The sequence below is a fragment of the Argopecten irradians genome, chromosome 1 (genome assembly GCF_041381155.1).
Source record: "Argopecten irradians isolate NY chromosome 1, Ai_NY, whole genome shotgun sequence".
In the NCBI taxonomy this organism is placed as follows: Eukaryota; Metazoa; Mollusca; class Bivalvia; order Pectinida; family Pectinidae; genus Argopecten; species Argopecten irradians.
The window spans coordinates 42566106-42587711 of record NC_091134.1 but is presented as its reverse complement, the minus strand read 5'-3'; the positions used below and the strand labels follow the sequence as shown (position 1 = coordinate 42587711).

The window sequence follows — 21606 nt, the reverse complement described above, 5'->3', positions numbered from 1 at the left end:
TCCATAACTTTAATAAGTGTTGTAACCGCAACAAATAAATGACAAAGCTATGTTTGTTATAAAGGATACAGATTTCAATATAAGATGGTTGTGTCATTGACTCGTATACACATAATTACAATAACCTTTATGAAGGTCATTGGGATATATAGCAGAGGCAAGAACAAACCCCCAACACACAGACATCAACATACATATATAATCTACCCCGAACATCAGCCATTACAGATCAACCATCAAACGTTTATATATTGTACTGTCATGGAAAATTACTTCGAGTGAAATAAAGTGTTGATTTTGACAAACCAACATGGCCATGTAGTGTAAGTAATGGGGAAAATTCTTAAGGAAAATATAAGTCTGAAAATTATCACAACACTCTAAAAGTTTTCTGTACTGTTATCGAAAGATTTAAAATAGATTTACACTGATGGTGATCTATACAGATATGGTTGAGTGTTTCCAACCTCACTGTTATAGCAATGTACAACTTGTACAACAACCATTCTTACAACCACGCCTTTACATAATAAATATTTAAAGAATAATACAATATTCTGACATTTAAAATAAATAGTTTTTCTCTATGTCAAGGTGTTTACTATGTCAAGGTCTTTAGCACAAAAAATGAGTCCTAATATTCAGCAGTATTCAACCGACAGGTAAAAAGAGATTCCTGTACATCTAGAGAATATGTAATCTCCAAATTTTGTAAATAATTGATCAAGAAACCTACAACCATAGAAACACTGCCAAATCGACAACCATGTGATAAAAGTTTAGAAGGTATATATTAAACTACTGCCAAATTCTGGGACAGACGACAGCAAGACTGTTGAACCAGGGTGAAAAATACTGGGTAATATGTAAAATGCAAGATGATAAAACCGTTCCTTAAAAAAAGGAAAATATATTCTTAGTAAAAAGGTCCATAAAATTTCAATGGACTTTAAAAAGACAACCACACAAAATTTGTATGAAGAAGTAAATCATTTTGCAAATTTGTAGAATTACTCTGGATTGAGCCTACAACAATGAAGAGATAGTACTCCTGTCACTTAATTCGTATATTTCTCAAAGGGTTCATTCTAATATGAATGAAGTTTATCCTCACATGAATGAATAACTACTGATGTTAAACCTTACATGAACATATTTAACCACACATGAACACACATTTCCACTTATTTTACACTCGATCCATCACAGCTGCATCCTTAGCGCTAGTCTTTCTCAGTGTCGAGATTCGTGTTCGTACCCAATCTAGTGCATGAGAGATTCGTTTGACATGTTTACCATGTGTACGGGTGATATCACGAATGTCTTCGAAATTGAGCTGAAGTAAATCCTCCATTGCTGTGAGGTTTTCCTCCAGGAACATATTGGTGTACATTGGAAGGCCGATAGACGTAAAGAACTCGGGGATTGATGCAATCTTGATCTCACAAGCCTTTGCAGCAGATTCAGGCAAATCACGTGACAGCACCTGTTATGATGAACAGAAAAGTGGAAAAAATTAGGTTGTCTCCCCTTTGTTAATGATGGTGTTAATCTATATACATTTTTAAGAATTGAATTTTTAAGGACATATCAGCAAGTAGCTGAAGATTAAACATGCACATTTTTTTCATTCCGACAATAGAGGATGATTTTAAAGACATTGTTCAATTTCCTTAATTGGGTCCGTAACTATTTGATTTCTAAATCGGTCTCTTACATGCATAAAACTTCATAGAAATGTTGTAAAAGAAAGAATTTAAACGATTTTGTAAAACCCTATCTAAAGAAAGAATAAACCTTGCCAGTAAAAAAATGTTTGATAGAAGCTAAATACTGACCGCTGGTCTGTGTCGGCTACACAGTTGTTGGACACGGACTTGATCTACCACCAGGGCCACACTAACCAGATCCTGTCTCAGCTCGTCTGCGTACCTCTGGACCAGGAGTGGAGGAATACCACACTCCCCCGTCTACAATATAATAATAGAGAAACATCATAAAAAACACAGAATTGTCTATAAGCAGTTTTGTTTTAGGTCTTTATACATGAAATTTTCACAGAATTCAAAGCCAAAAAGTATATTCAATGGCATAAATTCAGTTTTATGATATTAATTTTTAAATAATCAAAGAATATCTTGATATACAATATTTGTAATGCCCAGTACATGGTCTTCAAAATTTCAAAATCCCTCCTGAAACCCTTTCCATTTATTGAATATATAAAATACACAAACTATTTTTTTTTTCTCCTTTAACTTAAGAATCCTATTTAATCTAAAATCTTCTGCTGTTCCTCACCAAACATAACGCACCTTTGTAGAATATGGTTCTAAGGCAAGATCTATGTTTTCTGACAGCAGTTTGGATGTGATGAGATTGAGCAGAGAACGCATCACTGTTCGGTACTCAGGCGGCTCCTCTGGTTTGGTGGCCTTGACACTAGCCCTGTCTGCTGATATGGATCTCCGTGACAACTGACCTACACTACGGTACCCTCCGTCGTCTGGGCGGGACATACTACGATATCCAACATTTCCTGTCTCATTAGGGTTACTACTGCCCTGAGGGTGTTGACCCAGAGGGTTAGGCCCCTGAGGGTTGTGCCCCTGGGGGTTGTGCCCCTGGGGGCTACTGAGCACTAAGGATGATGGGGGTATATGGTGTGTTACATGGGAGTGTGGCACCTCACCCTCCTGCACACTATCAGCGTTCAGGTTCAGGCTTCCTAGAGGACACATCACTTGAACCTGAACATCTCGACTATTCCAGTCCTGTCTGGGAACAAACTTGCGTGGAAATGGCTGTGTACTATGCCCAGGAGAACACACATTTCCCTCATGGGATTGACTAGAAGACACAAAATCACTATTGGTGCTACTACTTTGGCGCATGTGAGCTTTGGGTGAGGACATATTATTAGATAAATTATCACAGTTGGATTTCCCGTAAGTAGGAGTAGTTTGTGTTCCGGCAAAATTACACATGATAACCATATCACCCGAGTGTCTCGATAGATCGTTGGTTGGTGCCGGACAATCCACACTATTTGTTATTTCACTGACCTCGCGGTCCTCAGCTGTATATTCCTTATCACTTCTATCTAAATCCTCAGAATTTCCAGGACTGCCCACACTCGAGTGACCCCGCGAGGTCCGCAGAGGACCAGCCCTGGGTCCGGGGGAAATGTTCTCTTTGTTGGAATGTAAACCATACTGCTGTTTGAGCTCACTCGAGGTAGGGTAAGTTTCTCGATGAGCCAGATGTTCAAAGCTTGCATAACACCCAGAGTCCTGACTAGGAGCATAAGATGTACCGTGTCGATATTCTTTGTTGATAAAAGCCACTGGAGGTCCAGCCCGACTCTGGGGAAACTTCCATTGTAATGTAGGTGTGTCTGCAACAGTCAAAGTAGAGATGATTAAATAACATTGTATTATATAAAGCCAGTTATTTTCATGAGTCGAAAGATTTTCAATTTTGACTAAGACGAGAAAAGTTCCACTTTTATAAATTAAAATTTTTGAAACTAATTGATCATAATTAAGCATTGACATAAGCAGCTGTCTAAGCTAGTGTCTGTACCTTGTGTGTTTTTGATGAGGTCGGCTGTACTCAGTAGTTTGGTCCTGATGAGAGGATCAAATATTCCCAATACGTCCAGGTCCTCCTCGTCAACATTAGCAAAAGTGTCCAGCTCATCAAATCCATTCTGGATAAAAACTGTCTCCAGACTCTGAAACAATATAATGATACTGTAATAGAACTCTGTTACAATATTACATTATTACCAAACAAAACTGTACCTACTCCAACAATGTTAGAGGTATAGCACGACGAAACACTTTTAGAACATTACGTCGTGTCTAACCTCTAACTTCCGATAGGCCATTTACCCGATGCTGAGGACAACATTTTCAAAGTTTGGATTATGACAATATAAAACGTTTAAATCATATTTAAATCGTCATCAATGTCAAATACCTACCTCTTTTTCATAAATCAACAAGTATTTTGACAAAATCAGCCGTAAAATCCATTTAAAACAAATATTTACATCTCCTAAAGTAAACTTTCATGACCCAGACAAACTTCATGATGAAAGCGATCGGCCGGTAAATAGAAAAAACCAATTGCAAAGTCCCCAAAACGCTTGATCTGCCTTTACTTTTACTTGCATTCTGCCCGCTTGAATTCACGTTCCGTTTTTTGTCGTAACCAGTCGCCATATTTAAATCTAGGTCAAAATGTTACGGAAAGGATTCGTCATATCTAATCAGCAAAAATACTATTTTATGAGGCCTCAAGTTATGGTTTTCCTAGATAAATGGAATAATTAATATCTAAACTGTAAGTACACATCAATGTTATCACTGTTAGAGCAAGAAATATTGATATTATTGCACTTTTCCTTCCGACTTCATCTGACGTCGGAAGCTGCATCAAAGAAATGACCCTTCGGAAATGAGAGTCGACAGTCAGCAAAATAACGTCCGATAAAAAAAACGGCTGACCAGTCGACTCTCATGTTATGGGAGTAAACTGTACCATGATCTGCATGATGTTACTAAATAAGTGACAATTAAGTTGATAAGAGTCTGCAAACCCTGGTTAATAAAAATAAATCATACCTTTCTGCACTTTTGTTTTGAGAAATCAGAGCCAGGCAGCTATTTCCTCCTACAATCTGCCCTAATGACCTGGAAGCCATAACAACCATGACCTGTCATACTATGCTCTTATATCTATGATAAGTAACCTCTAGGCACCTTGTTTCTATGACAACCTACCTTTAGCCCTATGACCTTGTTTCTATGACAACCTACCTTTAGACCTATAACCTTGTTTCTATGACAACCTACCTCTAGCCCTATAACCTTGTTTCTATGACAACCTACCTCTAGCCCTATAGCCTTGTTTCTATGACAACCTACCTCTAGCCCTATGACATGCAGCACTTCCTGTACAGTTTTGGGTTTGTTTGGGCGTTGGTCCAGCCACGGCTCCAGAGCAGTTTCTCCTGTGTATAAAGGTTCTACACAGGATACTCTGAACCAGCCAGTCTTTCCCTTGAGTACTCCTCTCCACAGGTCTCCAGGAGGCTTATACAAAACACGGATCACGTCTCCCTTCTGTTAAATATAAAACTCAACCATTTAACTTAGGTACAAAACTAACAAAACACGAATCACATCTCCCTTCTCTCAAAAATAAAAATCAACCATTTAACTTTTGTACAAAACTAACAAAACACGGATCACGTCTCCCTTCTGTCAAAAATAAACCTCAACCATTTAACTTTGGTACAAAACTTACAAAACACTGATTACATCTCCCTTCTGTCAAAAATAAACCTCAACCATTTAACTTTGGTACAAAACTTACAAAACACTGATTACATCTCCCTTCTGTCAAAAATAAAACTCATCCATTTAACTTTGGTACAAAACTAAAAACAGTTAAATGGTTGAGTTATATATGTTACAGAAGGGAGATGTAATCCGTGTTTTGTTAGTTTTGTACTAAAGTTAAATGGTTGAGTTTTATTTTTTTAGAGTGAAAAATAATAATGGTTATTTAATTTGTAGCATTAAAATAATTACAGAACTGACCTGCAACGTGAGGGCGTCCCTACTTTTAGAGGTCGGGACAAAGTCACTATGAGCCTGGACATAGGACACTTGACCACAGCCAGAGACTTCCTCCACAGACACCCCAGTCTGGCCTGTGTTGGGGCTGGTACTACGGTAACTACCTGTAAACCAATACTCATGAGTAAGTATAGGTAACTAGGGGATAGTTGATAAAATAAGTCAAAAAACAAGAATGTCCTTATTTCTACATCAGTGAGCATCCCATCACAATTCTATCTTTGCTTGTTAAAAGAGTTATCTACCCTTGTGTGTAGGTAATGTCATATTTTTCAGAGAAAAATCATGCTCACAAAATAATGGTGTCATAATCGATAGCATCCAGTTATTATTGATACAATCCCGAAAGCTCTATAACATGCAGAATTGGAATAGAAGAAACAGAAAATTTGACCTCAACATTAGTAAATTTCATTTCAAAATAAGTTTGTGAATATTAATATTCACGGATTAAAAATTTGAATGGCAATTACTATCAATATAAATCATGTAGATTTTAATTTGTAAAGATAAGCTATTCCAATTTAAAAAATTCAAAATTCTTAAATGTAAATCATGCACAAAAAAGTTGGTGTACAGTATTAAGTGACCTTGACCTTGTCCTTGACATTCAAAATTGGCGACAAATCATAGCCGACAACAACAACTTAAAGTAGGCTAAATATGAAGACTACTTAGGTTTTGTCATAATATAATTGTACTGTGGATAGTGAAATTTTTTGCTCCCATGTAAAGTGGCTTTATTACTCAAATGGATAAACACACTAGACACTACTTCAGTTCACAGTAAAAGGTATAAAATCAAATTTATATAGTGTCACCATTAAGTCACCCAAGGACATTTCCTCTTCAGAGCTTACAATAAAATTACATTTGTGACGAGGAGCTAAAAACTAGCCAAGGACATCATTTTTCTTAGGCTCACAATAAAACCAAATTTATCCTAGTGTGTCTATTATTAATGTTACATTAATGTATTGTGTATAGAATGATCGATGATTCACTTTCTTCACAGCTGTAACACCATGACCTTCTCTAGGCCGTTACACAACGTCTACCTACTACACAGCAGCCAGGGAATTACTCAAAACTTCTGTTACCTCTCTCACACTAAGTCAAAGACCTAATGCATTTGGCACAAGTGACAACTTTTCTCCTTTTTAGTTCTCAGTGTTGGTTAATGTATACCACACTAAAGTTGACCTTTGCGAATTATTATTTACTTTGATATTATTGAAATTTATTTCAATTCAGTTTTTGAATATCAGCAGACTTCATTTGAAATTAAAATCGTGAAATTTAGTAACCGTGAAAGAGTTTGTTTACAGTATAACAATCATTAACCTACACATTTAGTATTGACCTCTCACATAATGATCTTCACCTTGGCCTACATGAGGCTGTAAATATTAACATCCTTGTGACCTTGACACCTATGAGAGTAAAAGCTAACATTGACCAACACAAAGCTATAACTACTATAATGACCTTGAGTAGATATCAACATCCTGGTGACCTTGACAAACATGAGACAGTAGATATTAACAGCTTTTGATCATGACCTCTATGAGATAATAAATATCAACATGTGCGTTAGCTTACATTAGACATTAACAGCTTTGAACAGTTGACCTCTAGGACTCTATGGAAGAGTAGATACCATCATCTTGGTGACATTGGCCTACATAAGGTAAGACAATGAACAGCTTTGTGACCTTAACTCCATTTGAGAGTAGATATAACATATGACCTTGACCTATGGTATATGAGTGAGTTTATACTTACACAGACCACTGGAGTCTGCACTATGGTTACTATCAGAGCTGGCAGACTTCGGTGAAGCTCCTACAGTTACTGCCAATGTTTCCTGTTACATACAAAATATACAAATCTTTATGCAAAGTTAAAACTTGCACAAGACGAACAACAGTTCCAACCATATCAATTCTCTGTTATTATATTTTTTTCATCATTTGGACATTTGAATCAAACTGTTTTACAAAATAGCTAAATAAAGTCGTAACATGTATAATAACTAAATAATGAACAGGACTTTTTTTTATTTTAAAAAGTACAATCACATATGTCTTTCTTGTTCCTTAATGAAACAAAACAAAAACCTTCTAAAGCACGTGGAAGATAGTAATTACTTGTATTTCACTTTTTCGCCTGCCTATTTGTATGTTATTTATTTCAAATATCTTAATTTGAAGATTTAGGGGAAAAAATATTAACACATTTTTTCTTTTGTAAGTGTATAAAAATTTACCAGAATTTTTGTAGAAGTGACAAAAATTCTGACTAAAAACCCCTAAAGAAACATATACCATCACAACTAGTGGTTAATGGGACTGTACATTAGGGTAATAGTTACCAGACCATTATTCAGAAACCCAATACATTGTCACCGGCTACAGTTCCCTGTGCACATATCTTTACAATGAACGCTCTTCCTTCAACACCCATTATTCCTAGTGTCCAGAAAATGGGCCTTAGTGAATAGATGACAATATCTAAAGGATGCCTATTTGTCGGAACAATTACAGCTTGTACTATAACTCTCCACAAATGGTCGACCACTTCCCCCCCATTTGGCATGAAGTGGAGAGGAAGCATATAGATTTCATTAATCTGGTAATAAGCTGACGGACTACAGTAGTAGCGTCCGTGCCCGGGCCTGGTTTATCACTATGTACAGGAGATTGAATAATTCATCAATGACAGTCGTCAATCTGTCCCTAAAGGGCCACTATAAACGGGGGAAACAAATAAAAAACGCCTGCTGCCCAAACCCAGCGCATGTTACACATCTGACGAGATCCAATAGCCGTGGTGAAGCGGAATTCAACAAAAAGGCACAAAACGCTTCATCATCATTTGATTAATGTCCTCTGCAATGCTAGCACTACAACTAGTGTTACATCCATTCCAATCAATATAAGTTATACAACACACAGGCAGACATGGTTACTTAGCCATTTCACTACAAATATAGGCACGGGTACAATATCAGGCGAGAACCATAGATTTGGGGACTGGGGGAACTTGGTGTTGGAGCAGTTCCCAAAACCTGATGGGGAGTCATACATGTTTATGTGTCCACATCAAGACCAATATTACAGCAGTGTTTAAACAACTGTCATGTTTAGTGCAGGAATGTCGGAAGGATTGCGTGAAGTTGTTTTGAATTTTGCATCAGGGTCATGCCCAGCATTTTATCATAACGTGATAACTATTGATTTTAAATGATGTATGGACTGAGGAGTTACACGTAACAAGACATCTAAAACACATTTCACAAACTAATTAGATCAAAGCACAGCCACTCAAATGTTCAAAAAGGATTCATAGAAAATGGGGAGAAATCTCAAAACAACAAACACAAATCTGAAAACCAAGCATGAATAAATATTCCTTATTTTTTGTTTTTAAATACAAAATGCATCTCACATGGTTCAACAAATCAAAATACTCATCTCTCTACCATAACAAAGTGATTGGATCAATAACAGCCATAGCGTTGTAACAACCATTCTTTTAAATTACTAATTTTCAGCTTAATTGAAAAAAAAATATTCCTTTTAAAAAACATTTTCATTCATATCTCTTCCATAGATTTCTTAATTCTCATCCAAATAACAAATTTGAGATTTTTCTGTCTTGCAATAATTCACTACAGTTAATGATTACAATTGCAAGAACTGCTGCAGATTTACTCTGTTTATTTATTCTACATTTTTTTAAAACAAATATAGGTGGTATACACACAAATATTTAGGTATTGTCTCTTTCAGTATTTCAGCTTTGACCTGGATGCTTATACTTCAAAATTTCCAAAGACTTAAAAAATAATTTTTGTTTTAGAATGCATAGCAGTCAGTGAAATTTAAAAGCGATAATTACATTTTCTCTTCTGTTTAATAAACATTGTAATAATTCCAAATATGTTGGGACACATAGCTTTTCATTAGATTTAATACATCAAAGAACATTAATTCCCAGTTGGACACCTTTTTACAAAAACTATGAAACAGCAGAAGCTAACTAGAGGCCAACAGAAGGCCTACACCCACCCCACCCCCATAATAATGATTATTGCCACATTGCTACATAGTTTCATTGAAATTCCTTAAGTAGTTGTGGAGAAGACAATCTTTGTACCCAGTAAAACTCTATCCCTAACTGAATTTGTTGTGTGTGTGTAAGGATGGGGGTATAAAATGGTTGTTTGAGAAAGAATGTGATTCAGGGATATCTATGGTCATGCATAGGATCTTAAGGAACTTATATTGGTTGTTGTAAGTATAATAGCCGACAGCATTTTCTGATTTGGACATGGTTGTGATTATAACTACGGTATTCATACAGAGTTATCTTATCTTGATATGGTTATGACTATTTGTGTCCCAACTGGTTTTCTGTAATTACGGTATTCACACAGAGTTATCTTACCTTGACATGGTTACGACTATTTGTGTCCCGACTGGTTTTCTGTAACTAAGGTATTCACACAGAATTATCTTACCTTGACATGGTTACGACTATTTGTGTCCCGATTGGTTTTCTGCCAAACTCCGTGGGGCGACTTGTTTCCATGGTTTGTAGATATTGCACCAGTATTACTGAGGTAGTGGCCACTCTCCCTGTGATTGGCCGCATGGTTATGGGGGGCGTGGCCATGTGATTGACAGTCTATAGAATGTTCCGACTCAGAGGAGACTAAATCAAAGGAGGTAGTTGAGGGGGAATGGTCCACACATGATCCTGACCGACTGGCCTCCCCACCAGGTGATAGGTCGTCCCGCGCCACCCCAGAGGATGACCCACTCTGACTGATACGCACACCCAGGGCTGTATGACAGCGCCCCGGGACACTCCCCGCGGGGCTGTGCTGGTGATGTGTACAGGACCGACACTGGTAGTGCGACAGGCGTGGATCCTGTGGGAATACTGGGGAGTAAAGTTTAGGGTGGTGTCCTGGGGAGTAGAAACTGACAGGAGTACTGACTGCCGACGATCGGCTCATGGCACAGTGAGTAGGGGTACAGTTCAGTGAGCGTGTGCCCTCTGGGGACCGGGGTGAGTAGGCGTGGTCGATGTGTCCCACACTGTGTACACGACGGTGCTGGCTATACTCCATCTGATGTGTGGGGTCCACACAAACATTGCCCACAGGGTAGCCAAGGTCGTGTGGGGAACCCTTATAGCCAGAGCAGACCTCACAGCGTGCAGCTGAACCTGAAAAGAGTCAAGATAATGTACTGCTGCTAATCATGAAATTTTAACAGATTTTCATTGAATATGATTATATCTGAATATGAAATTTTGCACTTTATAAGCACAAATGCGAAAACAGTAAATTATAATTAACTCATTGGTTCAATACTGGAAATACTCTTTTAACACAATTTAGTGCTGTACATTAATTAGTGCTTCCTATTCAGTACAAAAAGCACTAAAATAAAACGAGGCCTACTGCTATAATAAGTATTTTTACATTATGCAATTTGAAGTACTCACCAGTACAGGTAGCTGATGGGGATTTTACAGGCTTAGGTAATTTCTTCTTCTTTTTCATGGCCTTCTCCCTCTGAAATACATAGTATAGATTTTTCCGTGTGATAACATAAATGTGTAGACAGTTAAAAGATTCCTGAGAGATTTCTACTATAACCTTGTTATGTACATTTGATCTCCTCTAATTTCTCTGTGGGATCAATTATTGTGTCGGTAGTAAATCTATCAAGAAGATAAAATCCTTGCTCTATTTTTTCATCTTCATTTTCTCATTCATCTCAAAATTTTATCAGTAAATGAGGTTCAACTGGGACCAATATATGGAATCTTAGACTTCTTAAGATATAACAATAACAATAATTGTTTGAGACAACAAATGGATAGGTGATGCAAAATTACAATGGCAAGGTCAGAGACAATAGACAATTTAAGTCATGTGATATAAGAATCTGTAGTAACCACAAAGCTGGCAGTTTTATACGTTTGATTTATACTGTCTTTTAAAAGGAAATTGACCAATTTCAGGAAGTCGCTCAACTCACCTGTTCTATGTCTTTCCGTCTCTCTTCCTCGTATTTTTTTACCTGTGATGAAAAATATGAACATAGAGTTATATGGGAATAAATACTGACCTTAAACACTTTGAAACATAGAAAATTCAAATAGCTATCAATTTCATCATTCTTATTGTCAGTCTTAATACGATTGCTGTGCGTTTATTTTACCATTCATATCAAACATATATTGATTCTTTAAAATTTGATACATCGCTGAATATACAAGAACTTACAGCATATGTGTCAACTTATTGGGTGAAAAGTTTTCTTGAATTTTTTGTAGAAGTGTCTGAAAGACATATGATATGTCTTCATATATGAATGCAGGACAGGACAGGATAGGACACTATAGGAATGGACAGACTACATGTCACCATCATTCAATTATCATGGCAAGGACAAGAAATTGTAATGGTTTAGATCAATATTGAATGCTATGATTTTACATTTTATGGAAAAAAATGTTTTTTTTTTGTGATTTTTAAGGGCTGCATCAGTCAGAAATGAGCTGAGCCATGGCCATTTTGACATTTACGTTTTATGGGAAGATGAAATCCTTTTATCAAAATCAATTTATTCAAGTACCTTTCATTGATTTCATTTGATTAGGGATTCTGTGAATTTTTTGAAGAAAAGAAGAATCTCTAAGACCCTTGCATCAAAATTGAAATTCATACATTTATATTTCAGGATGATTACTCCATCTGTATTATAAATAGCCACACTGTTAAGTTTTTCAGAGTTAATGGAATTATGATTTTTTTTTGGTAAATTTGATATGAATCTCTGATTCCCACAACAAGCAAAGAAAAACAAGAGAAAGCAGTGAGATTTAATGAGAGGTCAGTCCTACAATTGTGCCGTCCGGCCAATTTCCACTGACCACTTGCAGGGCATGCTCTGTAGTAATCTTGCCCTCCTTGACCATCAACATGAGTGCCATGCGGTCATCATCGTCCATTGTAATATCATAAGCGTTTGGGTCCCCTGTAGAAAAAAGAAAATAATCGTTTAATTGTATCCTGAATTTTTTTTGGTCTCTTTCATCTTTTTAATCCTTTCGAAAAACACAAAGACAGAACATTGATTTTATAAATTCTTCATTCTAAATTGTCAAATAAGCATTGTTTTGTTCAATACTTGACATTGATTTCTTCCCTACTACAAATATCTGCCTTTATCTTATCTTCTAGTTAGAACAAATTGACCCAAATTTTAGATCAGTATCAGCAAATCCAAATGTAAATGCTGTTAATGTGGTATTAAGTGGTAGAATATACAGATATCATTAAAGCACTAATCCAATGGTTGCCCTGGAAACTGTCACGTCCTGTTACGCGAGCTCAGACGTACCTTTATGTGGTTTGTACGAGTGCTTTTTTCCAGATCGTCGCAATCCAATATTCCGGAAGAATCGACCCAATGTGGAAGACTTCTTTTTATCCTCCTCTTTGCCATCTGTAATGAAGAAGAAGTAATATGTACCTATATATATGTAGATTGGCTGCGGGACAATTGATCCCTTAACAGCCAACTTCTGCAATCAAATTCATATCAATCAAGATCACAGCACATTAACAGCATCAAAGTTTCAACATCTCACAATTAGTGATCGGAGGAAACAGCTTACTACAAGAAGACTGCTAATTCCTGTGGGGACCAATCAACTTCTGCTTCACTGATTTAAGACATCTCCATGCTGACACTTATACTATGTAGATACAGACCCACCATCAATACAGACCCACCATCAAATAAACATCTTACAAGGAAAATATGTATAGTGAAGAATCTACCATTTCTTTAATTCTTCTTGTATCTATGTGTAGAGGCTTTCAGAGGTTATCATAACATGTTCAGAGTTATCTCCCTTCTAAAGGTACTCACTTGTTGTGATAAATTTTAACATATAACATTTAATGTAATAATATAATTAGATAGTTTCTAAATTATAATTATCTCTTCTAAGGTGTTCATTTTTTTATTCATTCAAAAGAAATACCAGGAAAGCTCTTATTTAAAACAGTCCCCTTTTGTAAAAGATGTTATTCTTTTGATGTGTATTTCCAGCATAATTGTATAACATTTTTCTTCTTAATTCAAAGTATTTATAACATGTATAATCCATAAACCTGGCTATACCAGCCAAATATGCTATTCCAGGTGACATCTGATTTAGGCAAGTTACACGATAAATTACACATCAAGTTATACTGTATTAATATAAAACAAACAGTGTACCAGGCAAGACTCCTCCAAGGCATAATCACGCAGTGTACAACACAAGCTAAGATAGCTTATAATACAGGCTTTGCACCTCCAATTCAGGAAAAGCTTTAATTATGAATAACATTTGGAAAATGAATGTATTGTTTAATGAGGAATGTGTTTGTAGTTGTTCCAGTAAAAAGTGATGGTGCCCTAGAGAGGTGTCGTAAATTCATCATTTGTCAGGCCGTCCATCCGTCAGACACAACCTTACCGTAGAAATACATCACTATCCACTTTATAAAGTGTTGATAGCCCTACAGTATTTACACTACAACTCCAGTCTCACTGATCCCATACCAACTACACAGCAATATATTATCCTTATCAGGAAAATTCACAAAATAAAACCAGCCATATTTGAGATGCTTCATGATACTACCAATCAAATCAATTAACTTAATCAATCAAACTCACAGAAAATCGTAATAAAATATTTTCTAATCAGCATAAAAAAGTGAAAATCCAGGGGGAGTTTTCATGTAAATTATTTAAGATGTATTTGTGATAGTGGTGTATGGTGTTTCAGCTTCATCCATAGCCGATAATTCCCAATTTTATCACTTCTCTTGTATACACATCAAAAATCTATACACCAATTAATCGTGTGTACTTGGGAAAATTCCATTAAGTATAGATAATTACCTTACAGAGATATTACTACTCCTGATACAAAAGGTCATGACCTCACACCCCTATCTTATCAGGGGCACGTAACTCTTGGCAGCATTTCTTTGCTAGAGTACCCCAGTATCAGCTGAAGCCTGTGAAATGTGACGCCTGGAGTGAAATGTACATGCCAATATGATACGGACAGAGCCGTCTGGTCTGTGGTACACTCTGACACCTGTCCTACAACTTTGTAGGAGTATGGGGGAGGAAAACAGGTGCTCCTTCCCTCAAAATGCTGATAATATAGTAAAACAAGCAAAAACAACCATAAAATACCCTCATCTCCATAGTGGTTTTACAGTGACAGGTGTCAGTCAAACCGAGTCTAAGACTAAATGTTTATTTATGTTCCGGTTCAGATAGGGTGTCCCATATTTGCTGGTGAAACCGAACAATAGCCTGTGATAGGTCCTTTGTTTACATGAAAAATAAGTGTGTAGAAGTTTGACCCCTTATCACTGTCCCTTTGAAGGTACTGAGGTCTGAGACTATCCAATAACATACCCTCCATACTAACACTGACACGGCTGAAGGAACAAAGCTGTCAGGGGCCCAGTAGCAACACCACTTTTACAATGAAAGGTAATAATGCTTATAAATTGACATAAATGCCCTTTTCTATTCAGGAAATTCTCATTTTCTGTGAATGGGGTACACTTAGATTTTATTGCCTCCACTTTACTCTTTACACTGAATTCTATGGACAGTCATTTGTGATGAATTGGTGAAAATATAACCACATAGACATTTTGGGCCAAAATATGGAGTATTTCTCATTTTGTGGAATCGTGGGATCACATTGCGTCTAGATCTTTATCTACTTCTGTGCAGATTTAGGTTTTCCATCCAAAGATTCATTCCTCACATGGAGCCACTAGCTTTTTCCTTTACCCTAGTTCCCCATTACACTGCTACAATGAGTATGAAATTGACTGATCGGATGAAGCAGCAGCTCTCTGGAGCCCTTAGGGGCCCCCCCCCCCTCACCCGTACCATCCCCTCCCCCCCCCCCCACGGACTGAATAGCTCGGCGTCCCTGCAACACTGTTAGACATGTATCCGATGACAAAGAGAAGACATTTGACTCTAACACAATGTAAATGTGTGTAACAGGGGTATCTAGCCAAGAGAAGAACAACATTGCTGGTCATAATGGAAACATCTCAGATACTGAAAACAGCCATACTCTCAAAGACTAGAGCCCATAAACAACCGACAACGATTCTACCATTGACAGAAATACCATAATTATATCATTGGTTGAAGTAGGATCATTATGATCAGTGTCCAGGAATGGTGAATTCTCCAGCCAGCCAGGGTCAAACTGAGGTCAAACCCAAGTTGAGTGGACCAGGCCATTGGTCAGTGGCTGTAATTACAACGCCAGATATGTACACTACAACCCTATTGATTTACTACAAACACTAATGCCAAATTCCATACTCAGTCAACTAGCTAAACCCCTGCTCCAATACAAAGCATTACTCATTTCCTAAACTATAGCAATATGTTACATCCCATATCCGCTGAAACATGGCAACAAATGACACTACTCCTTGTACTTACTGTAAAGAAGCACCTACATCCTAAAATAATCTCAATAAAAATAGTTTTTGTCCTCTAAAAAAAATATGAATTTCCCACTCTTGTAAACTAAAGTGTCTAAAGCATTAACCTTGAAGACAAATTTAACTTTTTAAAAAAGATAATTGGCAACATTATGTTGACAATGTTTACTAATTGATACCTAAATGTAATTTGCATGCGGAAAGACAATTAAGACAATTAATCCAACCTTCAATTCAATACGAACCTATTTCTGAAATTTGAGAAAAATTCAACATGATTTCTAGCAATTAATTTTTTTGAAAATATTAAGAATATTTTTCAGACAGACAAAACAGTTTAACAGACAGACCAACTGATAAAAGTGATTTGAATAGCTCACAATCTGACGGTGATTGGCTGAAACGGATTAAGCTTGCGAGGGGTCTTATATGACATGAACTTTTTTTTCCAAAGTTGGATAATTATCAAAGTGCATGCACTTTCTATCTATGATAGAAATTAAGTGCATGTGTACTGATGAGTGACTAACACAGTGAATAAGACCTCCAGTACTTGCTTTCTGATGAAGTAGAAATCTAAAATATTAAAGAAAGTTTTGTGATGGAGTATCTAAAACACTCTGACAGTGTGATGTTGTAATGACTGTCATCAAACTGAGGCTGGAGGCACATATCCCTGTGTGTGCAGACACGACTGTCAGCAATCTTTATGTGAAAACCAAACAACAAAAGTGTTTTAGATTGTTGGCGTTATCGTCTCATGAAGATGTCTGCTACGTAACAGTACTAAACATGATTGAGGTTTAAATATGCGGTGTGAATAGCCACATTAGCAATGCCTATGAAATGTCTCTTTTCATTTCTTTCCCATTAAATTTCTAGATTTGTTAACTAGATGAAAACCACTAACAGCAATATCACCACTTCTAGACTGAGCATATAGATTTTGTATTCCCTCACAAAGCAAAATCTCATGACTGCATTTTATCCTTTACTTCCATTCATCCTCCATCGCTATAAGATAGAAGTTCATAAGATCAATGTACAGCATTAGGGAATGTGATGTTATCATTTTCAGATATTACTCTATCCATTTGATTACTATAAGACATCACTGCATTTCATTTTATCATTGAATTTAATTTGAATACGTACTAGAAGACATTACTGAATTTATATCTTCAATGACCACTTTCAATTACTTTCAGACAAGGCTTAATCACGGATCACTAAAAGACATTACTGAATTTCATTTTATTACAGTATAAAACATATCAATATACCAAACTTAATGAGATTATCATTAGACATTACTGTATTTCAGACAAGACATAACATTTAAGACATTTTAAGACATAACTGAATGTCCTCTTATCATTTTCAGATGCTTTCAGACATAACTTGATCCATCTGATCACAGAAAGGTCTTACATATATACTACCAGGTAAATGTCTATCATTTCATTAGACATTTCAGAACTATACAAGCCATTTTCATTATAAGATGTACAGTTTGCATGCACAGTTCGCATTAACAGAAACCATGAATCACAGAATACATTTTAAAGTACAAATTTGTGCCAATGCTTTATTATAAACCTATTTGTTTTCCTTCCAAATGTCAGTTTATGTTGAATTCAACCTGATTGTGTACGACATATTTTAAGTACACTGAGCAAGCTTTGAAAACAATGCAGGCTACACATCAAAACACATTCAACAGCTAATCAGATCACAACTTAGTTTTCCATTAGCCGTTTCTCATATCAGTGGGAAGAAATTACAGTTTCCATCGTTGTATAGAATCGTTGTATAGAATCAGAGTGAGACAAAGTGCAGGAATAGGCCGACAGGCTCATAGACAACACAATGTGTCAAGTCTCAGAGTTTGTCGGATGAAGAAATAGTTGAGATGAGATAGGTCTTGACTGATTTAAGAGACAAGCCACAGACAGGAAGACTAACAGTTTTCTACAAAGCTGTAAAATCTAGTGATTTTAGAGACGGATATTATACAGGCATAATAACCAAACTCCCCTGGTAATAGAGTCAATTATTGATCAATGACAAAATCGGAGCAATGCTTACTCACATGTCAGGATAAATCATAGATAGGGGTGTGACGTGTGTGTACAATCTAGCAGTCAATGATAGTCTAGTGCTGTCCATCAAGCCAACACGCGATCACTATAATGCTAACTTGATTCTCTATTCCAGATTCTATTGGACGGTTCACTCAAGTTTTTAATGTTTGATCCGACAATCTTGAATGAAGTTCAAGGTCATTTATTTACACAAACTTGATCATCCTTTGGGCAGCTTCAGAACTTGTTTCAGATAGGTCTCTTGGCCATTGAGAAGAAGCTTAACCAACCATTCTGCTTATAAATGATAGTTAATGAGTTACTGTCATTTGGTTTCAGTAGCCATTTACTAAAGCACCAAATATAAAGCTTAAAATCATGTCCTCTTGGTTCATAAAACAAGACCTAATCACACATGAAATAAATTCAATAATTACTACAAATGCTATCCTTAAATAATGGGTCAGTTGACCTTCAAACACTGACTACTGGAGCAGGAGGCCATGACCAACATTCTACCACTAGTTGTCCATGTCTGGGTAGCAAATTGAAACCCAGTGTGCCAGATATGGCCACAGTCACCCACTGGTCATTTTCTCCCTAGCACTTTGGCCTCCTCCATCAAAAACACTTTAAAGTTCTTAAATGATCATGGATTAATATAGACACCAAGCTTATTGGAGCTGGTCTTGATGCCACATTTGAACTAAGCTTGATTAAGTATCTGGCATTGTTGATTTGGTTGTAAGCTGCTTATCAAACACTAATAATTACCAACACCATTGGGTAACAGCAAGTGGCATTGATAAATAATAAAACACTTTACTTTTCTTTTTATGTAACAAAGCATAAGAAAAAAAGCATTTTTCATCATTAAAAGAACCATTTATCTTCATTAGCTGGCCTTGACAAGCATTTTGTAGTGACAGAGAATTTGATTGGTTGGTGCCCACAAACATGCAGTTAGGGAGCAGTAATCACTTGAAGCACACTCCAAATCATACAACCACACTAGGAATTTTGATTTTCTATAACGAAAATATCATCAACAATTGACCTTTTGAACTTTAAAGCATTGGCAATGGAAACCAATGACGATTGACACTGAGTTATATCCCTGTAGGATTTGGTTTATATACATTATATATATCAGTATACTTACCTAGATCTTCACAGCTGTGTTCTGCCTGGATGCCAGTGTTATCATAGATGTATCTGAAATTACAAGCATCATATATCAATAATAGCAGAGACAACGCACATGAAATGTCCTTAAAAAATATACTGTAAAAAAACGACTTATTTTCGCATGTGATTGGATTTCGTGTGTTTGGCAGTTGATGAAAAATCAGGAAAATGAATCAAAGGAAAATGTTTCAAATACATATACCAGTACAGAAGCACCGTATGAGGAAGAATCGCAAAAATGAAAAAAAAAAAGTAAAAAAGAAATTGTACATGAAAACAAGAGGCCCAGAGGGCCTGTATCGCTCACCTGGTGTGTAATGCCAAGTAATGTTCTGAATACAGGTTCATTGTTTCTTTTCTGAAGGAATTTGAATATTTACTTCTAATTCCCTATTGGGCCCCGTCCCTCCTGCCCCCCCTACTCTAGGACAAGTAGTGATTTATAGGATTTACCTCAGATTACATGCAGAACTCTAGGGCAAGTAGCGATTTATAGGATTTACCTCAGATTCCCCTATTGGGCCCCGCCCCTCCTGCCCCAGGGGGGTCAGAGCTAAAATTTATACAAACTCTGTTCCCCTTCACCCAATGATGTTTGTGGCCAAATTTGGCTACAATCCATGCAGAACTCTTGGACAAGTAGCGATTTATAGGATTTACTTCAAATTCCCCTGTACATGTTGGGCCCCGGCCCTCCTCTCCTATCCCTGGGGGGTCAGAGCCAAAATTTATATAACATCTGTGCCCCGTCCCACAAGGATGTTATGGCCAATTTTGGACACAATCCATGCAGAACTCTAGGACAAGTAATGATTTATAGGATTTACCTCTTTTTCCCCTATTGGGCCCTGCCCCTCCTGCCCCCAGGGGGTCAGAGCCAAAATTTATATAAGTTCTGTTCTCCTTTCCCCAAGGATGTTTGTGGCCAAATTTGGTCACAATCCATGCAGAACTCTAGGACAAGTAGTGATTTATAGGATTTACCTCTATTTCCCCTATTGGGCCCCGCCCCTCCTGCCCCCAGGGGGTCAGAGCCAAAATTTATAGGGGATCAGAGCCAATATTTATACAAGTTCTGTTCCCCTTCCCCAAAGGATGTTTGTGGCCAAATTTTTGTGGCCAAATTTGGTTACAATCCATGTAGAACCCTATGACTAGTAGCGATTTAAAGGAAATGTTGACGGACGGACGGACGGACGACGGACGGACGACGGACGACGCGCCATTACATAAGCTAACAAAAAACAAGAGGCCCAGAGGGCCTGTATCGCTCACCTGGTTTTTTGTTAGTAATTATCACAAGACTCTAACAATTAGAAAAATAAGCAAAATTGACTCCCAAAGTTTAATTTTGAATCACAACCATACAATGATGCTATTGATACCATACAAATATGCTATCCAATACATAGGTTCAGAGACAAAGTAATTTATATGAAAATAGTAGCCTAATTGACCTTTTTGACCTCGCATATATTGCCGTTTAAGGCCAGGGGGTAAGCCCTATCATTTGTACAATTTCAAATCCCAACCCTATAAGGATGCTACCATTGCATTATAAGTGCTCTTCCATTCTTAGTTGCAGAGAAGAAGTCGTTTATATGGAAATAGCTAAATTGACCCCTTTTGACCCCACCCTTCAGGCCCCCGGGGGGTCAGCCCCATCATTTGCAAAATTTTGAATCCAAACCCTATAAGGATGTAACCATTGCATTATGAGCGCAATCCCATGTTAAGTTGCAGAGAAAAAGTCATTTATATGGAAATTGACCACTTTTGACCCCGCCCCTCAGGTCCCGGGGGGTCAGCCCTATCATTTGCTCAATTTGGAATCCCCAGCCTACAAGGATGCTACCATTGCATTATGGGTGCTATACCATGCTTAGTTTCAGAGAAGAAGTCGTTTATATGGAAATAGCCAAATTGACCCCTTTTGACCCCGCCCCTCAGGCCCCCGGGGGGTCAGCCCCATCATTTGCACAATTTGGAATCCCCACCCTATAAGGATGCTACCATTGCATAATGGGTGCTATACCATGCTTAGTTGCAGAGAAGAAGTCATTTATATGGAAATAGCCAAATTGACCCCTTTTGACCCCGC

General features: G+C 37.1%; 1 protein-coding gene across 3 annotated transcripts in view; it reads right to left on the bottom strand.

The window, feature by feature from the left end:
• Positions 1-21606, bottom strand: part of LOC138328673 (SAM and SH3 domain-containing protein 1-like) — a 52115-nt gene continuing 30509 nt past the window's right edge. For 2 of the 3 annotated variants that reach the window (XM_069275487.1, XM_069275489.1), the window contains exons 5-17: positions 19480-19532; positions 13079-13183; positions 12579-12712; positions 11711-11752; positions 11172-11241; positions 10177-10889; positions 7437-7518; positions 5613-5755; positions 4935-5132; positions 3586-3736; positions 2316-3397; positions 1839-1970; positions 1-1486 (exon numbers count right to left, since the gene is read on the bottom strand). In XM_069275487.1, coding sequence (XP_069131588.1) covers positions 1190-1486; positions 1839-1970; positions 2316-3397; positions 3586-3736; positions 4935-5132; positions 5613-5755; positions 7437-7518; positions 10177-10889; positions 11172-11241; positions 11711-11752; positions 12579-12712; positions 13079-13183; positions 19480-19532 — 3202 coding nt within the window. In that variant the 3' untranslated portion in view covers positions 1-1189. The remainder of the gene's footprint in view (positions 1487-1838; positions 1971-2315; positions 3398-3585; positions 3737-4934; positions 5133-5612; positions 5756-7436; positions 7519-10176; positions 10890-11171; positions 11242-11710; positions 11753-12578; positions 12713-13078; positions 13184-19479; positions 19533-21606) is intronic. The other variant, XM_069275488.1, reaches the window with a different exon arrangement.